Source organism: Anser brachyrhynchus (genome assembly GCF_964034855.1).
Source record: "Anser brachyrhynchus genome assembly, chromosome: 15".
Lineage (NCBI taxonomy): Eukaryota > Metazoa > Chordata > Aves > Anseriformes > Anatidae > Anser > Anser brachyrhynchus.
The window spans coordinates 4,574,057-4,595,677 of NC_137733.1; the positions used below are offsets into that span (position 1 = coordinate 4,574,057).

Genomic DNA, 21,621 nt, shown 5'->3' on the forward strand with positions numbered 1-21,621 from the left:
AGGATGCTGCTTAATTTTAGAAAATGCAATGAGAACACTAAAAGTTTGAAAACAATTCAGCTTTTGTATATTTAATCCTGGAAATCCAGAAAATACTGTATAGTGATGTTCCACAGAGTCAAAATAAGAGCAGTGCTTTCTAGCAGGTAAAACAATCAGCTAATCTATTGGTTTCCACTTTTATTTAAGTCTTCTCTCCATATTTCTACTCACTGGAAAAGTTACTCATGTTCAGTTTCTTGTTATGCCTAGGCAGTCAACATGTAACGTATTTAAAAGAAAAAAGTATCACAGATGCAAGTGGCTGCATCAGAGTTTAATAATTTTATTTTATTTTTTTTAGTCAGCATCAGTTTTTTGAGGTTTTTCTCAGCAAATGTTTTCCACCATCTTTCAGTTGCTCTCAGCACACCTTGGAATCTGCCTACACTTCTATTTCTTGCTTCTCATGCAGGATGACTGACTGGACTATAAAAAGGAAGGAAAGCACTGCACCCTAGGGACACCTGATACCATGTTTCCTTTTTAAGAACTTCTGTTCCTTCAGCTTTTTTAGGCTGAGTGGTGAAGATTTTCTGCATGAACACAGGAGACTGGTTCATTAGCTGAAGCAGTCTCAAGACACTGGAGACATACATTCAACTGTCCATAAAGCAAAAATTTAATACAAATCAAATGCAAGAGAACCTCTGGGCTCTCACAGTTCATTTCACTGCCACCCAAGGTTTAGCACACAGCTGATTTATCCTCTGAGTCACTGCTGTTTGTAACTGGGCTACTTACAAAGTAAAGTTGGTGGGGTTTTGTTTGTTTGTTTTTTTTAAAGAACCGATTGTTCATCCTTTCTAAGTGACAAGAGCCTGATTTCAGAAACAGAAATCTTTCCCTGTCTGGAAACAACTGCCCTAACATCCCTAAGCTGGATTAAATCAGCATTTACAGTTCTTTTAAGTCAACACCTGTCAATTAAACAGATGAATGAGCAAGGATGATTCTCACTCATTTTCCTCCAAGATCCTGAACTTTTGTGCTCTGTAGATGGCAGCGATTATCTATACATACTGCCCTGTGTTTCCTCAATACCAGGAGCTGCATTCACACAGATGTTAGGTGGAAGCACTCAGATATCCAGTGCGCTTACACAGCCTTTTCTCCTTTTTCCTCACAGAAGCTGGATCTTCATTACAGAGCACTCCCTTTTGTACAAATTGCTTCCTAATCCGCTATAAAAGGTCTGCTTTATTCAAAAGCCACAGGAGAATGGGAAAATCTCCCAGTATAAAAGACGTTCTTAGGTTAATGTCAATTCTGCAGGAAGAAAACCAATTCCTTCCAGAGGCACCTTTGTAAAGGCGCCTTTCTACAGTGTGAAGATAGAGGACTGCTGTGTAGAATTGAGGCTTGGGGTCCGTGCATACCTGGCGGATCCGTTTTGTCTAAAGGCACTCTGAAAGACAAATCTTTTCCTCAGGAAATACAGAGATTCTTGCAAAACATTTTCTACTGCACAGCATCCTTTTCAAGTTTATGGGAGATCTGGCACAGTTTCTACCCACAGTTTTAATCTAAGATACTTTCCTAGAAGAAATTAAAGCGAAACTCTTCTTGGGAAGTTGTGAATCTGAATGAGCCTGTATTAAGTGTCCCGGGTGACTCTGAAGGGGATCCTGCTGAATCTTGGCTTTTCCTACACGCTCCAGAGCGCTTCCTGATGACCTGGCAGTTCTTGTTGCGGATGCTTTCCTTCACTTCCATGATCCTGGCAGATTTTGCAGCTTAAAGAGGGGAGAAAATAGCGGGAAGTTATGTTTAGTCATCTAATACAGTGAGCTCCCACTCTTCAGAGCTATGTGGAGGGCAGGAGTGAAGCCCTTTCCTCTTCATTTCCCCCTGCATGCCAAGTGTTCCTACCTGCTTGCATGAGCTTCAGCTGTTTGCACCGCTCCTCCTCCATCTTCTTCCTGTAGTCTCCAAAAAGGGTTCTCATGACTTGACGCTTCTTCACCAGCGGAGCCTTGTCATTGCGCAGCGTCTTGATTGCACGGAGAGCCTCCTCGGCTGAAGCAGTGCAAAGGAGAAACAACCCACAGCTTAAGACACTTCACAGGGTCTCCCCTGCAGCACTGTTCCTGCCTGCCAACCCCTCCCCCAGGGGAGATCTCTCGTTCACTTGAATGCTCACCCTGCTTTGGAGTGGATTTCTGTGTCTTCAGGCCAAGCTCCAGTTGCTCCACACACCAGTCCACCTCCTTCCACAGCTGGTCGTCTGACTGCTACACGACATGGAACAGAGTGTGCATGAGGAAACAAACCATGCAAAAATCAGCAGCAGTTGCTACACACACACAAAAAAATCTGCATAAAGGCAGGACTATCTGGAATTTCTGGTTCTGGTGATTACTTTATAGGCTTCAATACATTTTCCCTATTCCCTACATTTTCAGTGGGTAAACTTAAAGCACTGGACAAATGTTTTGTTGCAACTCCTTGCCTTTGTCTGATGGATTTAATACCTGGCTGCCATTCAGATGACAGTTTTCTGCAAAGCTGGCCAGGCCCTTTCACACGAAAGAAGCTGTCAATTCAACTTATGGATGGGAGGAATAAGCATGAACAAAACAAAACAACAATGAAAACTACCCAAAAACCTGCCTGAAATCAAAGGGTAAGTAATGGACAAAATAAGAAGCTGAGTCTTGATGCCTCAGCTCCTTTGTGCTTGCTCAGCCAGAACTGCATGAAGACTAGGGAGCTGAAGACCATGAAGATGGAAGGAGCCAAGTCCTATCACATAAAGCCTGCTGGCTAACTGAACAGCGAAAGGGAGAGAAACAGGGCTGCACCCAAGGTCTGAAGCAATTGTTAACTGTTAACACATAAATGCAAAAGCCCTCACGCTATCTCCTTCTTTTCCTTACGACAATCTCCTTCCAATGGACGGGAAGGGCTTTACATCATCCTCAAATCTTTCTACTTTTCTGATACTCAGCACTGTTTACTGGTAAGGTTGTTGGTAAGCAATACTTTGGATGGAAAGCGTCAGTCTAGAATATTAACAAAAGCAACTCTTTTTTAATTTTGTATGTCAGTATAGCCCAGCTGGCATTGTTTGTTAATTGTTTGTTAACTACACTGAGGCTGAAAAGAAAAATCAAATGGAGACCTGGACCTTAGCAGAACATTAGGAAATCTCAGGATGTGTTTAGATCATAAAATCTTAATGGTGTGTTTACACAGAACTTGCAACTTCAGTTGATTTCTGGGCCATGCCTCACAGTGGGAACCTTCTTGAAGTTCCACACTGGGACCTGCCATAGCCTTGTCTACACCAGCTAGCAACTTTCCTGTTTGCGTTATGTAATTCGTGACAGCTGGCAATGTGGAAGTTGGGGGTACAGTGCCTGCTTTAACACCCACACACACCAGCTTGGCACTAACTGAGGACAATTACCTGCAATATTTTAATGTTTTGTTTTAAAGAAAATGTGGCACTCAGGTTCCCAGGATTAGCTATCACAAGTCTAAACACCAAATGTTTCAGCACAGGTCTGAAACAAAGGAACACCGCATTCCTTGGCACTGACTGGGTTCTTAACTGACTAGCATGGGAAGAAATCAGCTGCTCCAAGCAAGCAGTAATTCTTGTCTTTCATATTTCATTTCGTGTCAATATACTGATTGTTAAACTACGCACAGCCACTAAGTTTCTCTTTTACTGAAGGCTTTATAAATGATGGGATCTTATCAATGTTTAAATACCTGTGAAGTCTCATCCTGGTGGGATGCATCTTTATTCTGGCATCCATTAGCTTCTGTCTTTGTCTTCCTGATGACCTCAGTTTCTTCTGTCTCCTTTTTACTGACAGAAGGTTTCTGTTTCTTCTTCTTTTTCTTCTTCTGTGTAGCTCCATCTGATGTTGATTTCTCCATCACTGTTTTATCTCCAGGAGCACTCTCTGGTTTGGGGATCTTTAATGTGGGGTGGCTTTTGTCCTCTTTGGGTGGACTACCTGCAGTTTGAGCCAACTCAGGCTTCTGCAAGGCTGTAACCTGCAGCACCTCTGCTGATTCAGTAGGCAATGCATTACCCAGCACTTCGTGATCTTCCGTACCCTCTGCATGTTGGCCTGCTGGAACTAATGGGACCGGAGGACAGTCTTCATCCGGGATGGCAAAGTTGAAGGCAAATTTGGGTTCATGCCCAGAGGCAACAAAACGCAGAGCTCCACTCCAGTTCTCCTGCTCAGTGGCTCTTACACTGGTTTGTATCTGCTCAGCACCACCAACACCAGGGACTGCTTCCAAAGGTGCACCGGTTGCCTCTGGGTCTGTCTCAGGAAGTGTAAAATCAAATCGGAAGCTGTTGTCAGATGACATGGACCACTTTGGTTTTGCCTCAGAGATTTGGTCAGACTGTTTCCCGTATGCCACACCATCCGAAGCCTGTCCACTGCCTTGTTGTGCTTCCACACCACCAGTTTTTGTGTCTAGAGAAGAAAAAGGATGTTACTATCAATATACCTGTTTACTAGTACGGGGATGCCACTGCTACTGCAACTCCCTCTGTAACAGTACTGCTACAGAGAGGCGATCCAACCACAAGCTGCGAGATGGGAAGTCTGCAGAACAGAACCAAATTTCACCCTCCCCTGAAGGGACTGTTCGAGCTCACCTGCTTTCTCCATGCTCTTCCAGTCCTCAGCTATCTTGAGACGCTAAACCCCAAACACGCAGTCTGTCACTTCTCGCTCCTTCACAAAAGGAGTCCCATGGAAGCACAGGACCTTGGGTATGTGCTGCGTCTCTTCTGCTGCACGCAAGAAAAAGATCGAGAGAAACAACAAAGAGGTTATAGTGCGCCTTAAAAAACATCCTGTGAGACACTGCTGGCTGGGTCTCCTCTGAACATGTTCTGTGTTCATATCACCTCTAACTAACTCGTGACAGGCATTGAAGTGAAAGGAAGCTCCAAGTGCTTCTAGAAGCTAAAACAGTACCATGAAATGTCCTTAAAGGAAAAAAAGATAGAACTTAACTACTTATTATACATTTGAGGAATCTTAAAGTGCAGCACTACTAACAGCATCGAGGTTACCAAGCGCTTAACATCCATTCCCCCAAAGCAACTGAGAAATCCAAGAACATGGATTCTCTGGAAAACTGGGAAAGATCTGATTGAATAGTGAGTACACCCAAGAGAGGAATCTTTCTTGACTCTCATACAACCCACCCATATCACAACAGTAATATTAGTTCTTTGTGTTAGATCCAATTCCCTAAAAAACATAGTTCTTCCATGCCAGTGGGCCCCAAAGACCTCAGTTTGGGAACTTTGTATGTGCATTGTCTTCCAGTGCTTGTCTAACACATTTCAAGCCACAAAAAGCTTGATGTACAAGACCAGTACTTTGGAATGGGCACACACAAAAACATCCTCTTTGCTGCAGTGCTTCTCCAGGACTCTCCAAACGAGGGATACCTGACAGGGAGATTGCAGATCTAATGCTGAGAGTGCCATGGTAGGAAGGGCCTAAGAACACTGCGTGTACAAGGCAGAAACACCCCAACGGGGCTGGGCCCACCTGAAGAAGTAAGACATACATTCACAGCACCAACGTGTCAGGGCCCTGAGTACACATGCCTCCTACATCAAAGACTTTTGCTGGCTGCATTCAAGGACTGTTTACCAATAAGAGCTGTTACAAAGGAAAAAATAAAAAAAGCTTCAAGGGAAGCTCTCTCCTCACTCACTTGTGAGCTATTTTAAGCTGAAGATCTCATGCTTGGCCTGCCTGAGCTATGTTGCAGCACTGCTGCAGCCACACACCTCATTGATCCAGACCTTGACCCTGATCCACACCTAAATTCCTGGCTAAAGTTTGGATCTACCCCATCACCACAGACTTCTCTGGCAATCCGGACTCTAGGCAGAGCGTGGTTACCTTCAGCAGTCCTGCTTTGCTCTCCTCTGTCAGGTGCTGTGTGAATGGGCCCCCTTCTGGCCACGTCCCTGACTCTGCCTGCCCTGTCACTGTGCTTGGCTCCTAGAAACCTTCCCTGCTGCTCCTTGACACGAGGTAGGAAGCACTAGATACTGGTGTAACAAAGCAGTCTGCTGCTCAGGCATGGTGAGTGGGCACACGTTAATTACCTCGGGTCCACCAGCAAACACTCAGCAAGGCGTCTCGCAAAGGGTAACCACACCTCTCCCCTAGCCATTGCTAGAAGCAAGATCCGTAACTTCATATATTAACAAGTCGACTGACTGGATAAAACTGTGCTCTCCTGAAAAGCATTTTATATTATGTTATCTTTAAAGTAATTTCTCCATCAAACAACAAGGGCCAAGCTTCACAAAAATAAACCTGGTGTTTAAGGGCCGGACATACTAATATAGCATTTCTTTAAGACTGAAAAACAGAAGTAGAACTGGAGAAGAATCAACTGGCAATCAATTACACAGTAAATCATAGAATTATAGAATGGCTGGGGTTGGAAGGGGTCTTAAAGATCACCTAAGTCCAACCCCCCTGCCCTGGGCAGGGATGCCACCCACTGGATCAGGTTGGCCACGGCCCCATCCGGCCTGGCCTCGAACACCTCCAGGGATGGGGCATCCACAGCTGCTCTGGGCAACCTGTGCCAGTGCCTCACCACCCTCTGAGTGAAGAATTTCCTCCTAAGGTTTAGTCTAAAACTATCATGCAAGAAACAATACAGAAAACAGGGAGAATCGAAGTCACAGGTATAAAATATAAAGCTGTTTACATCAGATAGTTCTTAAAGTTCCTTGCTGTTTGTTGGTTTGTATTTAGAACAAGTCCCATGTAACACGAGCATAGGCAACAGACTGGAGAGAAGGAATACAAAAAATACCTGTCTCTGCTAATTCAGAACCAAGGCTGGAATTCAGCTGTGGATGGCGGGACAGGCACCTACCTCCTGCTGGGGTTGGGCTGAGGCACAGCAGATGCGTCTGCAAAACGAACCACTCCAGCTCATCCTGCAACCTGCCCCTGGGGACGGGGGGGGAAGGCACAGTGTTTCAAATCAGCACAGATCTCTCACCTGCAAAATGGATGCTAAAACTATTTCCTGAAGTCTGTGTGAGAGGTCGGACTAGCAGGTCAAAAAACGACACGCGTTTTCTGGCTTCACGCTCGAGGCGCGTTGTGTAACCGCTCAATTGGTGCCATAAAGCAACACAGCGCAGGGCGCTGCAACGTGCCCCGTTCGGAAGGCAGCAGATACAAAATCCCGAGGCAACAAACCCTCCCGAGCAGCAAAGCATCCAGCCGGGCCTCGCAACTGGTTTTCTTTCTCTCTCTCTCTCTCTCCCCCTCCCTTCCTCTTTCTCTCTTCCTTTCCCTTGCTTTTTGGCACCCTTTCGCTCTCTTCCCCGTACCACAAGAGTAACGAGGCGACCCAGAAAAACGGAGAAAACTCCCGGGCGGCCCCAAGCGCCAGGCGAGCCCTCCCCAGCACCCCGCAGGAGCCGTGCGGGGCTCCCCACGCGACCCGAACCCGGCTCCGGCTCCGCCGGCCCGCCCCGGGCTAGGCCCAGCCCCGCCGCGGCCCCCGACCCCCTCACAGCGGCCCGGGCCCGGCCGGGGGGCAGCGGCCGCCGCTCGGGGCCCACGCGGGGCCTCACCTCGGCCCGGCCCGGCCCGGCCTCGCCTCGGCCCGGCCCGGCCTCCCCTCGCCGTCCCCGCCCCGCGGCCCGCCCGCCGCCAGGCCGCGGCGCCTCCGTTCCGCCTCGCCCCTCAGCCCCAGGCGCGCAGAGGCGGCGCGTACACGCAGCGTCCGGTTCCCCGTCTGCTTTAGGTTTCCTTTTATTTAATTTTGTAAAAAAAAAAAAAAAAAAAAAAGAATTATACACCTTGTTTCACATTCGGTTCTCCCCCCCCCCCCCGAGGATTCTTCCCACAGCAGACGGACGCTCCCCCGCTGAGATGCACGACGCACATCGCGCCCACGGCGCGGGTGTTCGACAGCTCCGTGCTTCAGTCCTGGAGGTTTTCCTTGCTGCTGACACCAGCAGCTGATGTTAGAAGCTCCCCAGGGCTGCCAGTCATCCCAGCAAGGCTCAAAAGTGCCCCGAAAGCACTTCCCACTTATAACGGTTATAAAAAAGGTACTGGAAAAATCTGCACGCTTCTGTCAACCCTCACCAGACTTCCGTCTTGCCTCACAACCTCCGTGCTTGCTAAGGCTTCGCCCCTGTCTAAGCACCCCTCACTACAAAAAACATCTTGTTTGGTGGTTGGAGGCTCGTCAGGGGCCAAGACTCGTCACAAGGTTTGAAAACAGCATCAGTCTTGGCACAGAAGCGTCCAAGTGTCAGGAAAAGAACTGACAGTCAAGTACTGAAGAAGATAATAATGCGCACAGGAATAATGAGCTATCAGCAACTGTCTTGAAATGCCAAAAATGCTCTGCAATTTTCTTCCCTTATGAGCCATAGGATTATCTCCCTCAGACCCCAGGCTGGACTGAGGGCATGTGAGCCCCTCACTAATAGCCTGGATGCATCACCTAAAGCAGAAGTGTCCTCTCTGCAGCCTGAGGAACGCACCAACCCTTCAGATGATGCAAGGGCTCTGTTAGGCATGGCTGGGTGCAGATCCTGCAGGACCCATCTCGCCAGCACAAAGGGTTGGAAGGAACATTGTTTTCTGTGGCAGGATGTTGTCCATGGCTCCAGCCGAAACCACATGCTGTGGACTCAATGCCCATGCAGGGAAAAGGCACAAAGGACCAGCAATGCCTCGTTTTCCTGGGTTTGATCTCTGCCCTGAGGATTCAGCCCACACTGATGGACAGCCCTACAACAGCACCGAGTCAGTGAGCTGCGGCAGCCTTGCTCCAGAAGACGCACAACGCAGGATCAGTGCCAGTGAATCAGAATGTGGTCCTCAGCTTCTGCTGAGGCAACAGCAACCTTCTGACATGAAGAGCTGTGAGCTCAGCTGGTTGGCACTGACGGCCAGCCAGCTACAGCTGCTCAGGAGCAAGGCAAACAGCGTGGAGAGGCATGGACATGGCTTGAGCCTGCCTCGGGCACAGGCAGGTTAGTGTGTGCTGTATAAAACAGTGCAAAGGCTGGGACAGCTTCACACCACTGTAAGATGGCGATAGGAGCACCTCTGTCTGGGGACTCCACACAGGACAGCTGTGCAGTCCTTCAGGTCACTCCAGGGACCAACAGTCCCTCCTGACACAGACCTGCCTGCTCTCCCCACTCCACCAGCTGAGCACCAACAAATTTGTTGCAGGCATGGCTGTAACTGGAAGCAGTGGTTGTGCTGGAAAACACAGCTCTTTGGTATGAGGCTCCTTTAGGGGAGTTGCAGGAAGGAAGGAAGGAAAAAAAAAGAGAAGTGGGGGGGTGGTTACCAAAGCTGCTAATCACAGTGCCAGGGAGCCTCGGGAGGGCACCAGGACAGCCCAGCATCACATGCCTAACACATCCTGTCTCCAGACTTCCTCGCCCGCGATGTACGTGGCTTGCACATACAGGCTGTCATTCAGCATCAGGAAATCTGCACCAGATAGGAGAGAAAGGAAGCAGCTGTCAGAGAAACAGAAGGAGGGCAACTGGGGCAGCTGAAGCTAGCTGGAAAGAGCTGGGCTCCAGGGCTGTCTGCATGTGGAACTTTCTTCCCACCCCAAACACGGTAGCAGGACAGCAGTGGAGCACCGTCCTTGCTCTGCTCCCTGTTCATCTGAGATGCGGGGGCCTCTCCAAAGGCCTTGTGAAGCACCACCCCCACCAAGAGAAAAAAATACTAGAGCAAAACTCCACAGCAAATCCTGGGCAGAGTGGGTCTCCCCAGATCCCCCACTGAAGCGGTAGATAAAGCCTGCATTCGCAGCAGCCCCTGCTTTGCTCCAGCACACACGAGCCCTCATACCACTGTCCCCATACCAATACCTGCATCAGAGTCGTAATCCAGGGTCCCCTTTTTGTGCTCAATCCCCAGGAGCTGGGCAGGATGCAGAGATGCCGCCTCCAATGCAGTCTCTACTGAGCACCCTTGGGGTAAGAAGGGGGAGGCATTAGGGCAGCAAACAGCCCCATCACCAGAGCAGCCCCAAACTTGTGGCTAAGGCAACTGGTAGCATGTCAGGGACCCATCTGGATAACCAAACCCATGCACAAGCCCCACTGTATTTGCCAGCACCAAGATCTTTGTCCCCTCCTATCACAATAGGGCACTAATATCTGGTCTTACTCCCTCTCCCCTAAACGGGAGGAGCTGGAATGCCCTTGTCATGTAAGCATGGGGCTAAGGAGGGGAAAAGATCCCTAGGTGAGACAGCAGGAAGAGGGGAACTACCTAGGGTATGGGGAGGAGATCATTCACTTTTAGTCCCTTTGTTAGGAAAGAGCAGGACAGTTCACCTTACTGCCACAGGTTAAAATGAAACCTCCCCTCGTAAAGGTACTCATCTCTGAGGACAGTGCCACTGATGCCAACCCTTCTCCTCACGTCTCGGGCAAGAGGGGACGTTCCCTGGCTGAGCAGACAGTTGCCAAGAGCAAGACCTCTTCCCAAGCTGACACAAGAAGTAACAGCTTGTGGGCAAGGCTCACTTACCTGTGGCTTCTAGGAAGTGTCGCACACACGCGTCCATGGTCGCTACACTACCGCTCAGGGTCTTCGTGCCTGGGAAAGGAACAGGACAGCACTGAGCAGGACCCCAAAGGGTAGAAATCCTGGGTCACAAGAAGCAAGTTGAAGGTCTCTCAGCTATTGCTGCTGAGTGACGGAACGAGGTGACAGTGTCTGTGCTGACAGTGCGGAGGGAGTTACTAGGATGTCACCCTGCAGCTCCGTGTCAGGCCAGCTGGACTAGATGAAACCCTAGCTCACAACACAGGCACCTGCTACCAAAGACAGAGGAAGGGAACTGACAAAGGAACCACCCTTCCTTAGAATATCTTCCCAGTCTCTAACTGCTAGCAGATTAGGGAACTTACTTAGCAAGAAGTGGTGGTGTTACAGAAAATACAAAAGACAATAAATATCCACGAGATTTTTCTGTCCTTTCTGACCCCACTACAATTTCTAGCATCCATACCACTGGACAAGAATGAATTGAAAGGTTCTGCAGACAGCTAAAAATTGTCAGATTCCTCCTCACTCCAGTAAGACGGGGCATTTCCCACCTTCACAAGGTGCCTCATTCTCCCCAAGGCAAAGTCATGGCAGAGCCACTAACTGATCAGGCAACAAAACCCAAGAAGGTGGCAGAAGTGCTGCCTCACACTGACAAGCGCTGGAAGGTGTGCTGAGCTCTCCAGGAACGGGGCACGAGTGGCAGTGCTGTGCCATGCTCTTTTGCAAAAGGCACTTACCTGCAATGTAGGTGTTCAGCCCATCGATCTCCACCACCTGCTGGCCCAGGGTGTGCCGACCTGGTGCCAGCCCCATGCCAGCGATAGCATCCGTCACCAGCACCAGGCCTGAGGAAGGCAAGCAAACACGCCGCGGTAGCTTTGCGGCCAATCCTACTGCAGGCCCGAGCACTGCGCCACGCGGACCCTCCCGGAGAGGGACCAAGATGCCTCCAGCCACCTGCAGCTGAGGCAAGTGGGCTAGTGGATCACATCACGTGGCAACGGCCTCTTTCAGGCAGCAAGAGTAGCGCTCGTGGGAGACAGCACAGTGGGTGCTGGGATGTTGGTGACACCAGGCTGGTGACTCTGCGTGGGCCTGGTATGGCTTTACCTGTGGGGTGGGCTCGGTGGGCGATTCGCAGGGCAGCAGGGTTGGTGTGGATGCCATCAGAGATCATGCCATAGAAGACCCTCCGCCCAGCAGGAATCTTGTCACTCGTCAGCAGACCCACGATCCCAGGGTCACGATGGTGGAACTGCCCAAGGAGAGAGAGGAAAAACCGTTGAACGTCAACAGGCCTTGTAGGCTGAGACCCCTCCTGCCAGGGGATGCAGCTGCTATCTCTATCAAACCCCGCCTGGCAGCGTTCAGTGAAACCTCATTGCAAGGCCTGGTATGAAGCACGCTGATGAGAATAAGCATTCATGGGCAGCAAGAGAGAAAGCACCAAAAGCAATGCCAGCACAGGGCAAACGCCCTTGACTACTCACCGGCAACATGGCATTGAAGAGGTGCGTGATGAAGGTAGCACCATGCTGCACAGCCTCCTCAGCCTGGGAAAGATTTGCCACCGAGTGACCTGGGAACAGAGACCGCTGTATGATTCTTCTGCCCACCTCTCCATTTATTTCCCCAGAGGGAATTCCAGGCGTAAAGACGCATCATCACTAGGGCTCTGCTCTGATGCTCGAACCTGTGTTTGGGTCTGAGATGCCAGCCTCGTTGCAGAGGCGTCTGACTATGAGCACAGGAGCCTCTGGCCGTGGGTGTTTCACGCAAACAGGTTCACTGCTCACAACAGTCACCAACGCTGCCTCGCTCCCAGAGGCATCGCAGAGAGCTGCCTGCTGGCTGGGCTAGAGGCCCTAGGACGTGCCTTCGGGCTGTCTACAGGTATCTCAAGGCTTTATGTGGAGAGGTGTCAAAGGAGTAGGGAAACAGCGGGCACTTTCCAAGAAAGAATATATCAATAAAACAACTCAGGAACAGGTGTTTACCCTAGTACAGGCAGCATATCTAATGTGAACAAATCTCTCTGCAAACAAATTCTGTCTTTCTGTGATTCTTCTCATTACATGCCTGTGAGATGCTCTGTACAAATACCCTTCTCAATTAAGGTTCAATTTCACCCCCCAAAAACTTATAAAAATGCAGTAGGGGGAGAGGTCTTCGGCACTTCCAGTTGAAAAACCGAGTTTTCAAGACTCAACAGCAACCTTTGGAAAACAATTTCACCTGTCAAATAAGGCCTAAAGCAGCTGAACTTCAGAGTTTGAACCTTTCCACATAGTCAGCCTTGAATTAAATCTTTATTAACTGAAGGCTTAAAAAAAAAAAAAGGAAGACTGCTCTTATTTCCTGTTTTTACAGCACCAGTGCACTTGTGCAGAACTGCAAGTGCTCTTCAATCGATGACATTTGGCCCTTGCCATACAAAGGGCAACAGATTTACAGCATCAACCTAGGTCCCTGTTTGTGATGCGTCTGTCTCTTCCATACAGGTCAGGGAAGGGGTGACAAAAAGAAATGCCACCCGGCCCAGTCACACGGAGACACCACCAGGGATGCTACTGCCCCAGGCTGCCTGCGGCACAGACACAACGGCTCCCCCGAGCCTCCTCCCCAGCCCTTACCGAGCGAGACACAGATGCCCCGCTTGGTGAGCTCCCGGATCACCTCGCTGCTCCTCTTTATCTCTGGGGCCAGGGTGACTATCCGGACGCAGTCCAGGGACCCGTAGGTTGCAAGCAGGTCCTGGAAGGCACCTGCCTCGAAGGTGCGGATGCAGTGCTCTGGGTGTGCCCCCTTCTTCTCCTTGCTGATGAATGGTCCTTCCAGGTGGGCCCCTGCTCAAACGGAAACAGAGTCACGACTCTTCCTCACCCCACCAGGGGCTAAGAAACCTGCTGTGTCCACCCTGCTTGGGCCAAGCTCTTGCCATTCTCCAACAGCAAAACACAGTTCAGGTAACTACGAGATCAGTACGACAAAAGACGCAGCACTGGAAGCGGCCAAGCCCCACAGCCCCATTGCCACCACTCTGCTGAAACCAAAAGGGTGGGTGGCAGAGGGCACAGAAAGGCTGGGGACAGGTTGAGGGAGAGAGCAGGCCTGTGCCCACCTGTGTATCCCTCCCACCAAGAGAGCTCCAGCCCCTATTTGTGCCTTCCTACGGTGGCTTCTTTCCTCTTAACAGGGGAAAAGATACTCTCCTAGAGTAGCACGAGGGAGGACAGCGAGCGGCAAGACCACTTACCCAGGATACCTGCTCCATGGGCTCCACCATTTCTTACACTGATCTGAGGGAGAACCTAGAGAGAGGGGTTTGTCAGACACCTCAGACACGGTACCCCTGCCAGGCAAAGCAACCCAAACCCCGGGTCCCCACAGAGCTGGGCTATCAGGGACAAAAGGCCAAACAGCCCACAAAGAAAAAGCAAGCTGCGAGCCCCGCTGCAAAAGGCCGCTAGCTACCTGCTGGCCTGGAAAACATCGCTGCCTCACTGGTCTAAAGGTTAAGGGCAAGAAATCTGGGGTTGGAGTCCAACTCCTTATGCCCGCAGCTTTCCCACCATGGCAGCTGTCTCGGTCACTGAAGAAGCTCTGCAATGTCATCATCCCCAGCCCTCTCTGCTCTTGGTACCAGCCTCAGCCCTCAGCTCTTTATCACCCTACGGATGAGAGGGGGAGAAAGCCACTCACCTGGTGGTACACGGATGGAGGAGAAGTCACCAAAGTGGGACAGAAGGAGGTCACTCCATGGGAGAGTATTTTCTGACTGACCAGGTCAATCCCTGATTTGAAGTCATCTGTAGCCATGGAGAAGTCCACTCCAAAGCCTCCTGCACCACAAACAAAACAAAGATGAAGCTGCAGCCCCCTCAGTGGAAAGGCAGGCTCGCTGCCTGGATCCTCCCCTCTAGTAGGGGCCCAGACTCATGAACACTCAGTTTCCCAACCCAAAACTTTTGTGTGTGTGTGTGTGACCAGAACAAATTGAACTGTGTGTGACCTGAGCAAGCCACTCAGTTCGTATGGCATGAACTGGAGGCAAAGAGCTCCACCAGCACTCGTCTTGCCCTACATTCACACTGGCAAATCCAGCCAACACCATCCTACTGGAGTGCTTTTCCCTACAGAATCACAGCGTGTTGCAAGAAGCACCAACTTTTTATTTTGATGAAGGGCAAAATCTGAGTATTTCCCATTAAAGAGAGGATCTAGCTTCTGACACGTTCTAGCAGAGAACAAAGTTCTCAGCACCCAGGAGAGAGTCACTGCAGGTAAGGCTTGATCCCTTGAGAAGTCCTGCTCCATCCTCCACACGTCCTTGGTAGCGTACGGTAGGCAAACTACCAGCACAGGGACTACTGATGAAAGGGAGGTCGGGAGGAAAGCCAGGCTGAAAACACACGTATCCAAAGTGGATCGGTTACACAGCAGCAGCAACCATGGGCAAAACTGTTCTTTATCATTAGCTCAGTGACTCCCATCTCCCTCAAGTAGCTGGTGCCCTGCAGAAACACGCTTGGTTGCGGGCAGCGCACATACAGCAGGGTTTGAAGAGCAGGGACAGACAAGCCTGGGGCCCACCGTCTTCCTTGCGCACGCACGTGGCTTCGCCTTACCATTGATCTGCACATCGATGAAGCCTGGGGCGATGATGCTGCCCTTGCAGTCCAGCTGGATGTCGGCAGAGCCCTTCTCGTCGAAGAAGAGTTTCTCCGGGTTGAGGATCTTCCCCTCCCGCACCCACAGGTCCTCCCTGCAGGGAGGGTCACACTCGCACGCCGCTCGCAGCCCCGCACCGCCCGCGGCCCCCCCCAGCCACAGCACACCCGGCACCACAACGCGGGGGGACCGCGGGGGTCCGCAGACCCTGGCAGCACCTTCCCCTGCAGGCTCTCAGTGGCTGCTGCGGGGGCTGCTCTTCCAGCAGCGACAGGAGCGGCGGCCCTCTGCCTGGTCTCCGGTTAAATCTGACAGGAACGTGATGTTCCCGGACCGCGGCGGCTCAGCGAGCTGCCCGCGCACTGACCGAGGGGGGGTCGGAGGAGAGACCGAAGGAGAGCGGAGCGCGACGGGGGCTGCGGGAGACGCGTGGCTCCTTCCCTTCGGAGGAACGGGGCTGCGAGGACGCTGAGGAGCCCGGGGCCGGGCCCGGGGGGCCGCCAGGTCCCGCTCAGCGCCCAGGCTCCCCGCAGGTGCCCCCCGCGGCGGCGGGGCCCACTCACCGCTGCAGCCGGCGGTCCCGCAGGATGCGGCAGTTGGTGAACTGGGCGATGGGCGCGTCCGACACGGATTTGTTGGACGGCATCGTCGGGCCGGGGGGAGCCGACCTGCAACGGGGGCAGCCCTGAGGGCAGGGACAGCGGCGGGGGGATCCCGGGCGGGGGGGCCCGGGACAGCGGCCACGGGGACCGGGCAGCCGGGGCGGGGCGGGGCGGGGCGGGACGGGGGGGCTGCCCCGGCCTCCTCCCGGCCCGCCCCGGCGGACAGCCCAGCCCAGCCCAGCCCCGGGGCTCCGTCCCGGTGCTCGGCCCCGTCCCCAGGCCCCGGTGCCGCCGTTACCTCAGCTGGAGCCGCGCCGCCGCTGGGCTGTGCTCAGCCCGGCCCGGCCCCTAGGGCCCGCATGGCGCCAGGGGGGGCGCGGGGCCGCCAGGGAGCGCCCGGCCGCGGCGGCGGACACCGGGGGGCGCCGCCAGCCGCCCGTCACGTGACCGCGCTCCGGTGCCGAACGGGAGCGCCCCGCCCCGCCCCGCCCCGTGACCGGCACCCGGGGAGCCGCCATCACGGGAAGGGCGCGGCCGCGGGCGCCATCTTGGGGAGGTCGCCGCCTGCCGCGGGGGCGGGCGGAGGGGCCGGGAGGGGGGCGAGGGGCGCCCCACGGCGGGGCGCGGCCCCCCAGCCCCTGAGAGGGCTCCCGGCCGGGCCCGGGGCGGGAGGGCGGTGGCCGGGCCCTCACCCAGGCTCGCTCCCCGCACGCTTGAAAGGCCAGAAATGAAGTCGGTCTCGCATCGCTCTTGCCCGTGGGGCCGCAAAACCGAAATAAATCCACTTCAGGCAGCTGAGCGGAAAAAGAGCCCCAAAATAGTGAAAAAACAGCCCCAGCACCGAGCTCGGTGAGAGACTCGGCAAAGGCAGAGGGGCGCTGAAGCCAGGCCGCGGCCGTTTCCCCGCAGCCCGAGGTGCTCTGGGCACACACCGCTGCCCCGGGGCCCCCTGCCCGGTGCTGGGGTCCGTCCATCTCCGCCTGCAGCCTGTGCCCGGCAGTGCTCGGCGCTGCGGGCAGCTGGTTGCAGGGGACATGGCCCGGGGGGGCAGCGAAGCCCCCTCCCCACACACAGGGTGCAGGCACCGTGCTGAGGGAGACCCCGCTGCCGTCCTGCCACCCCGCACCCCGCTGCAGCCCCCTCAGACGACATCCCCCCCCACCAGGCTGTTCTTCACAGCCCTCGCGCTTGCAGCTGGATGTCTCCGTGGATTTGCTCTCTGGGTCTGTTTTAATCACACTAATCAGTAAATGAAAATGAGTGAGCGACGTTCCATATCCTCTGAAGGGGCCGGCAGCGGCACGTGATGGCGTTTCACTCCGGTGTGTAACGGCACCGATGAAACGCTCTTGGAAAGGTCTACAGAACCCCAGTGGGAAGGGACATGTTTCCTGAGGACACCCATCTTATCCAGGGAAATTCCAACTGCAACAAGCTCAAATAAGCTGGAGCGAGGAACCAGGAGGAGCTCTGGTAGGCACACACCTCCCTTCGCTCATCATGCAGATACCAGTTTTTACTCATCGCAGCCACCTCCTCATTACCTTGTTCTTAACATTCTACACACAGATTATATTCAGATTACAAATGTCTGGGGTAGTATCTTTTCCATTGAGTTTATACCGATACATTTAGATCTTCTCAGTGCAGAAGATGGTCTAGAGGAACATCCCTAAAGAACCAGTGCTCAGCTCAAGGACAGATTAGAGTAAGCCCAAGCTACCTTTACCTTCACAAGCTCATGGAGCTACCAGTACTTGGCATCGTCCAGTCGAGGATCTTGCAGCCCGCAGCGAGCCATGACGTGGCTCCCGCACTGCTGTTGTCATCATTGCCGGGACAGCCCTGTCACATGCTGGCACGTCTCGGTGCTGTCTGTACTCCTCAGCATCGCTGAGCTAGTGGCTGGCATACGCTGATGCCTTTGAGGAAATGTTGTACTGAAGTACTTTTTTGTCTAGCAAAGTTCACTGGCCTGGGAGGTCAGATGAGAAGAATTAGTGGTTCCTAATGACTTTTAAGTCTGTGAATTGTGAATAAGTAACTTTGGATATAATGGCTAAAGTAGACTCATTTCTCCCCGGGGAATGAGTGTGCCTGCAGGAAGTGCTCTGCTTTGTCGCAGCACATCACACACACATGGCACTGCCTGTAGCGGGCACGCTGTACTGCGTGGGGCCAATGGGCTGCACTCACTGTGCGATGAAGCAATGCTGCAGGCTGTGCTGCATCCCACTCATGGTTATTTACTTCTTGAGTGGCAACCCCAGGCAGACCCAGGCCTGCTAGATGTACCAGTCCCTGAAAGATCAGCTGATCCTTGCCCCTGAGAGCTGGCAGACAATCTGCTGCAAAGCGCTTACCTGCTTGGAAATCCAGCTAGGCACACTACACCAAAATAATTACACTAACAAAATGAAATTCAACCTCTTTATTGGCTCAGGCAAAGTAAGGTTTCTGGAGCCCCTCACTTCACTGTTCCAGTCTCAGCTTCAGGAAAAAAAAATAACAATCACATGTAAGTCATTATTTCTTTTAAAAGTTATTTCTAAGCTGACAACAGTGCTGTAGGCAAGCTCCTCAGTCCATTCAGCAAGTCAGCAGCAGCTGGGGGAGAAGACAATGTTTATTCTGTGCTCTAACCGCCAGCCCCCGACTTTTCTCTCCAGCAGACCATGCCACCAGTGGTCCTTTTGATGTCTGCAGTCTCCGTGGGTAGAAAGGGAATCATATTTGACCTTCAGAATGTTAAAGGCAAGTACTGTGCTTTATTCTGATTAGTGTCCCCAACAGACTAAGTACTCCTAGATGTCTGCTTGCAGACACTTCTCCTTCCATCCTCTTTGCTCCACGTGGGCAACTGTTTGCTGCAGCAGCATCCAAGTAGTGCTCACTCTAGTGTTTGTCTAGTTCGGTGTCCCACAGGATTGCAGAGACAAGTGTCTTATCTAGACTGTGTCTAGGCAAGGTGCTGATGTGAGCTCCTCTTATGAATCACACTGAGAAGATACATGACAGGGAACGTAATTGTGCCTGAACATAACATTCCCATCTAGCCAGGATTTAATTTGGATGAGGTTTCATGCTGTAGTTATTCCCTATGTCAGTGCTTGTCCACATGATGAAGCTACCTTTTACTGTCAGTAGGATGCCAGTAAAGGCCATGGAAATGGAGAACCAGGAATGATGTTAGTTTAGCCGAAGAAAGCTACACACAACATAATTTGGAGAATTTGAGACTAGGAATGGCTTCAGGCAGGTTTTACTCATCATGGTTAAAATTATCCATTGCCAGGGACAACCAGCAGTATGTCAGTGGGAGGGATTTGTGGCTTTAGTATAGGTAAAGAGACTCCAAGCTCAGAAGATTAGAACATAAAACTGAACCTCAGGCCTGCTTATTCACGAAAATAACTCTCTAGGGGGAGAAGTACCCTTCCAAGCAGCTAAACCGCATGTCAAAGGGCACATACAGCACACAAACTGCCTATAGCCAAACAGCATTTTCATATGAATGTACATGCTAAGAGACTGGTGACAGTAACTTTTCTCAGCAGTGGAAGAGACATACAGGTAAATGAAAATACTGTTAGACACAGCAATGTCCACAATAACAGATCCTGCCACACGGTCCACCCTGCTGACACACTTTCACCAACCCTTTGGCGACAAAAGAACGCAAAATTTCTAGGATGCAAGCCAGAAGTGAACCACTGAATTAGAATACTAAAAAATAGCTTGGACCTCTCGTGCTGCTGAAGAACAGAACAGCCTGTACTGAGATGACAGGTGTGGAAATTTACCTCATCAATGCTGTAGGTGCATCACCCGGCCCAACTTTATGTCACCCACCTGTCCTGCTTAAGGATTATCCTTTTGGATGCTCTCCCTTTATTCCTCAGTATTAAATTATCCCTGTCTTGCATCACCAAAACCTCACGCTCCACCTCTCATAACCGCATGCTCTTTCTCTCCACTGCCCCAGTAATAGGCTGAGAGAATCAAACTGTAGCTTCACTTGCTTTTTCCTCAGCAAAACATTTTTTTCCAGGTTGAGTTATTTTTAGCCTGGCTCAATTCCCAAATCAGATTCACTGCCTGGTCACATGAAAAGCTGTACCAGCACTTTCAGGAGAAGCAGGGGAGCACGCACTACAGCTATGAAAGAAGGTACAGGTGCCAGAGGAGGAAGGGCTTATGCTAGCTCTGCTGCTGAAAGAAGCAATTGTGGAGATGCAGCCTTGGCTTCTCTTTTTTTTTTTTTTTGTGTGTATTCACAAAGAGCTCTGAGAAATTGTCTTAATGCACATGGACCAGGGATGCTGTTTGCATCCGTGAGTTGGAAACACTGCCAATCCTGGGAACTTCAGTGATTTCCTAAGATTGGTCAGCCTGCCTGAGGTAGACAGAACCATTAGGTGTAGGTGGTTATCACCCTCTGCGGCTTGAGGCTATCCCATTACCCTCTCTCCTCAGAGCAAAGCTGGATGCAGCACAAACTCAGGTAACTGACATAAAAAATTACCACCTCCACTTCACTGTAGAAGTCCAGCAGGCAGACTGCTCAACATCACACAAATTGTAAATGGGACACAGATCTTGAACTGCAAGTCCAGCTTTCTCCTTGTTCACATCCTTCTGCTTGGCTTGGTTTACACCATTATGGTCAGCGTTGCTCATTCCCAATGTCCTGTAATGCATCAACCCCAGGGTTCCCTTGATACCTATGGGAGAAGAACAGGAGTTTCTCCAAACGGGAGTTATTTTATTGCAATTAATTTTCAGATGCATTTGAAAGGTTACTAAAGGAGCCTTAAAAAGCAGTCACTGACCAACCTTGTAGGTTCTGCTTCTAAAATAGAGCATTAAATAATAATAGTAATAAAAAGCCAGTATGAAAGTTAAAAGAAAAAAGTTGGCAAGCTCTATGAAGGCATTAACTATGCTGGCAGCATCTGACAGCAGGCATTCCTCACCCTTACCTAGCCTGAACTGACTGCTGATGGATGCTTACCCTCTGCTGCTGCAGAGCCATCCCACTCCCTTCTCGCACTGCAGGGCTGACTCACTCTGCAGTGCATGCAATCCGCCACATTACTGGGAACTATTTATGTGCTGGTAGACACCACCTCTTCTGAATCAGGCACTCTACAAACTGTCATTTCGTTGTCTGAGGCTGCCTGTTCTGTTCTTCCAAACCAAAGCCCATCCCTAGTACATGGAAATGCACTGATCTAGGTGTGAGTTAATGAACGAAAGGAACTGAGAAGTCCGCAATTTTCTTGAGTAAAGAAAAGTTTGAGAAAATTTTTCTTGAATCACTTGAGAAATTTGCTGACACAATAGCACCAGCAAAGGACTTGAAATGCAAGTTTTCACTTGTGAGTCACCAACGAGGATCTACAGCATGGCTGTAAAAGAAACACTCAGCCAAGGCAACAGACTCACTGTTAATTTTGCTCAGTGTATTTGCAGGTACTCAGCGCAAAGCAATCCTATGCATGCTAACCCTGGATTTTGTTTTATGCTGTTCTCCTGACTAGCATGGATTTACAATAATGAGGAAGGCTTGACGTCCCAAGGCACAAATCAAAATGCTGAGAGTGTTTTACCTACATTTGGTTACACAACATTGGGATCTTAAGGAGTTCCTATAGAATGGTGCCTTTAAATTACCTTTTTCCCCCCCCCCCCTCACAGAGGTGAGAACTACCCCTGTTTAG

At 51.3% G+C, this 21,621-nt stretch overlaps 2 protein-coding genes across 15 annotated transcripts; both read right to left on the reverse strand.

The window, feature by feature from the left end:
- Nucleotides 1–305: 305 nt before the first annotated feature.
- On the reverse strand, nucleotides 306–7,717 carry LOC308178431 (UPF0488 protein C8orf33 homolog). 14 transcript variants are annotated; one of them, XM_080557078.1, is made up of 7 exons: nucleotides 7,652–7,717; nucleotides 6,940–7,016; nucleotides 4,673–4,810; nucleotides 3,760–4,487; nucleotides 2,183–2,273; nucleotides 1,912–2,058; nucleotides 306–1,775 (listed from the first exon to the last, which is right to left on the reverse strand). In XM_080557078.1, the coding sequence occupies exons 3-7, from the start codon at nucleotides 4,683–4,685 to the stop codon at nucleotides 1,579–1,581; spliced, it is 1,176 nt and encodes a 391-aa protein (XP_080413204.1). In that variant the 5' UTR covers nucleotides 4,686–4,810; nucleotides 6,940–7,016; nucleotides 7,652–7,717; the 3' UTR covers nucleotides 306–1,578. The 14 variants fall into 14 exon arrangements, with proteins under 14 accessions (XP_080413204.1, XP_080413198.1, XP_080413199.1 ...); XM_080557072.1 differs by having other exon boundaries at nucleotides 6,877–7,016; nucleotides 7,652–7,710; XM_080557073.1 differs by having other exon boundaries at nucleotides 4,673–4,807; nucleotides 7,652–7,705.
- A 97-nt stretch (nucleotides 7,718–7,814) lies between these two features.
- AMDHD2 (amidohydrolase domain containing 2) lies at nucleotides 7,815–16,360 on the reverse strand. Its single transcript, XM_080557084.1, has 12 exons — nucleotides 16,197–16,360; nucleotides 15,860–15,964; nucleotides 15,254–15,390; nucleotides 14,328–14,467; nucleotides 13,882–13,936; nucleotides 13,259–13,471; nucleotides 12,116–12,204; nucleotides 11,736–11,880; nucleotides 11,363–11,470; nucleotides 10,602–10,670; nucleotides 9,935–10,036; nucleotides 7,815–9,542 (listed from the first exon to the last, which is right to left on the reverse strand). Exons 2-12 carry the CDS (start codon nucleotides 15,940–15,942, stop codon nucleotides 9,454–9,456), a joined length of 1,230 nt encoding a protein of 409 aa, XP_080413210.1. The 5' UTR covers nucleotides 15,943–15,964; nucleotides 16,197–16,360; the 3' UTR covers nucleotides 7,815–9,453.
- Between the last annotated feature and the right edge of the window lie 5,261 nt (nucleotides 16,361–21,621).

Coding starts and splice junctions, on each gene's coding strand:
- LOC308178431 (XM_080557070.1), bottom strand. CDS start 7,291: ATGCTTTGCTGCTCGGGAGGGTTTGTTGCCTCGGGATTTTGTATCTGC. Junction 4,488..7,068: donor TTTTAGCATCCATTTTGCAG/GTGAGAGATCTG, acceptor TTTCTTCTCTAG/ACACAAAAACTGGTGGTGTG. Junction 2,059..2,182: donor GAAATCCACTCCAAAGCAGG/GTGAGCATTCAA, acceptor GCACTGCTTCAG/CCGAGGAGGCTCTCCGTGCA.
- AMDHD2 (XM_080557084.1), bottom strand. CDS start 15,942: ATGCCGTCCAACAAATCCGTGTCGGACGCGCCCATCGCCCAGTTCACC. Junction 14,468..15,253: donor CATCGATGTGCAGATCAATG/GTAAGGCGAAGC, acceptor TTTGTGGTGCAG/GAGGCTTTGGAGTGGACTTC. Junction 11,471..11,735: donor CCACCGAGCCCACCCCACAG/GTAAAGCCATAC, acceptor TGCCTTCCTCAG/GCCTGGTGCTGGTGACGGAT.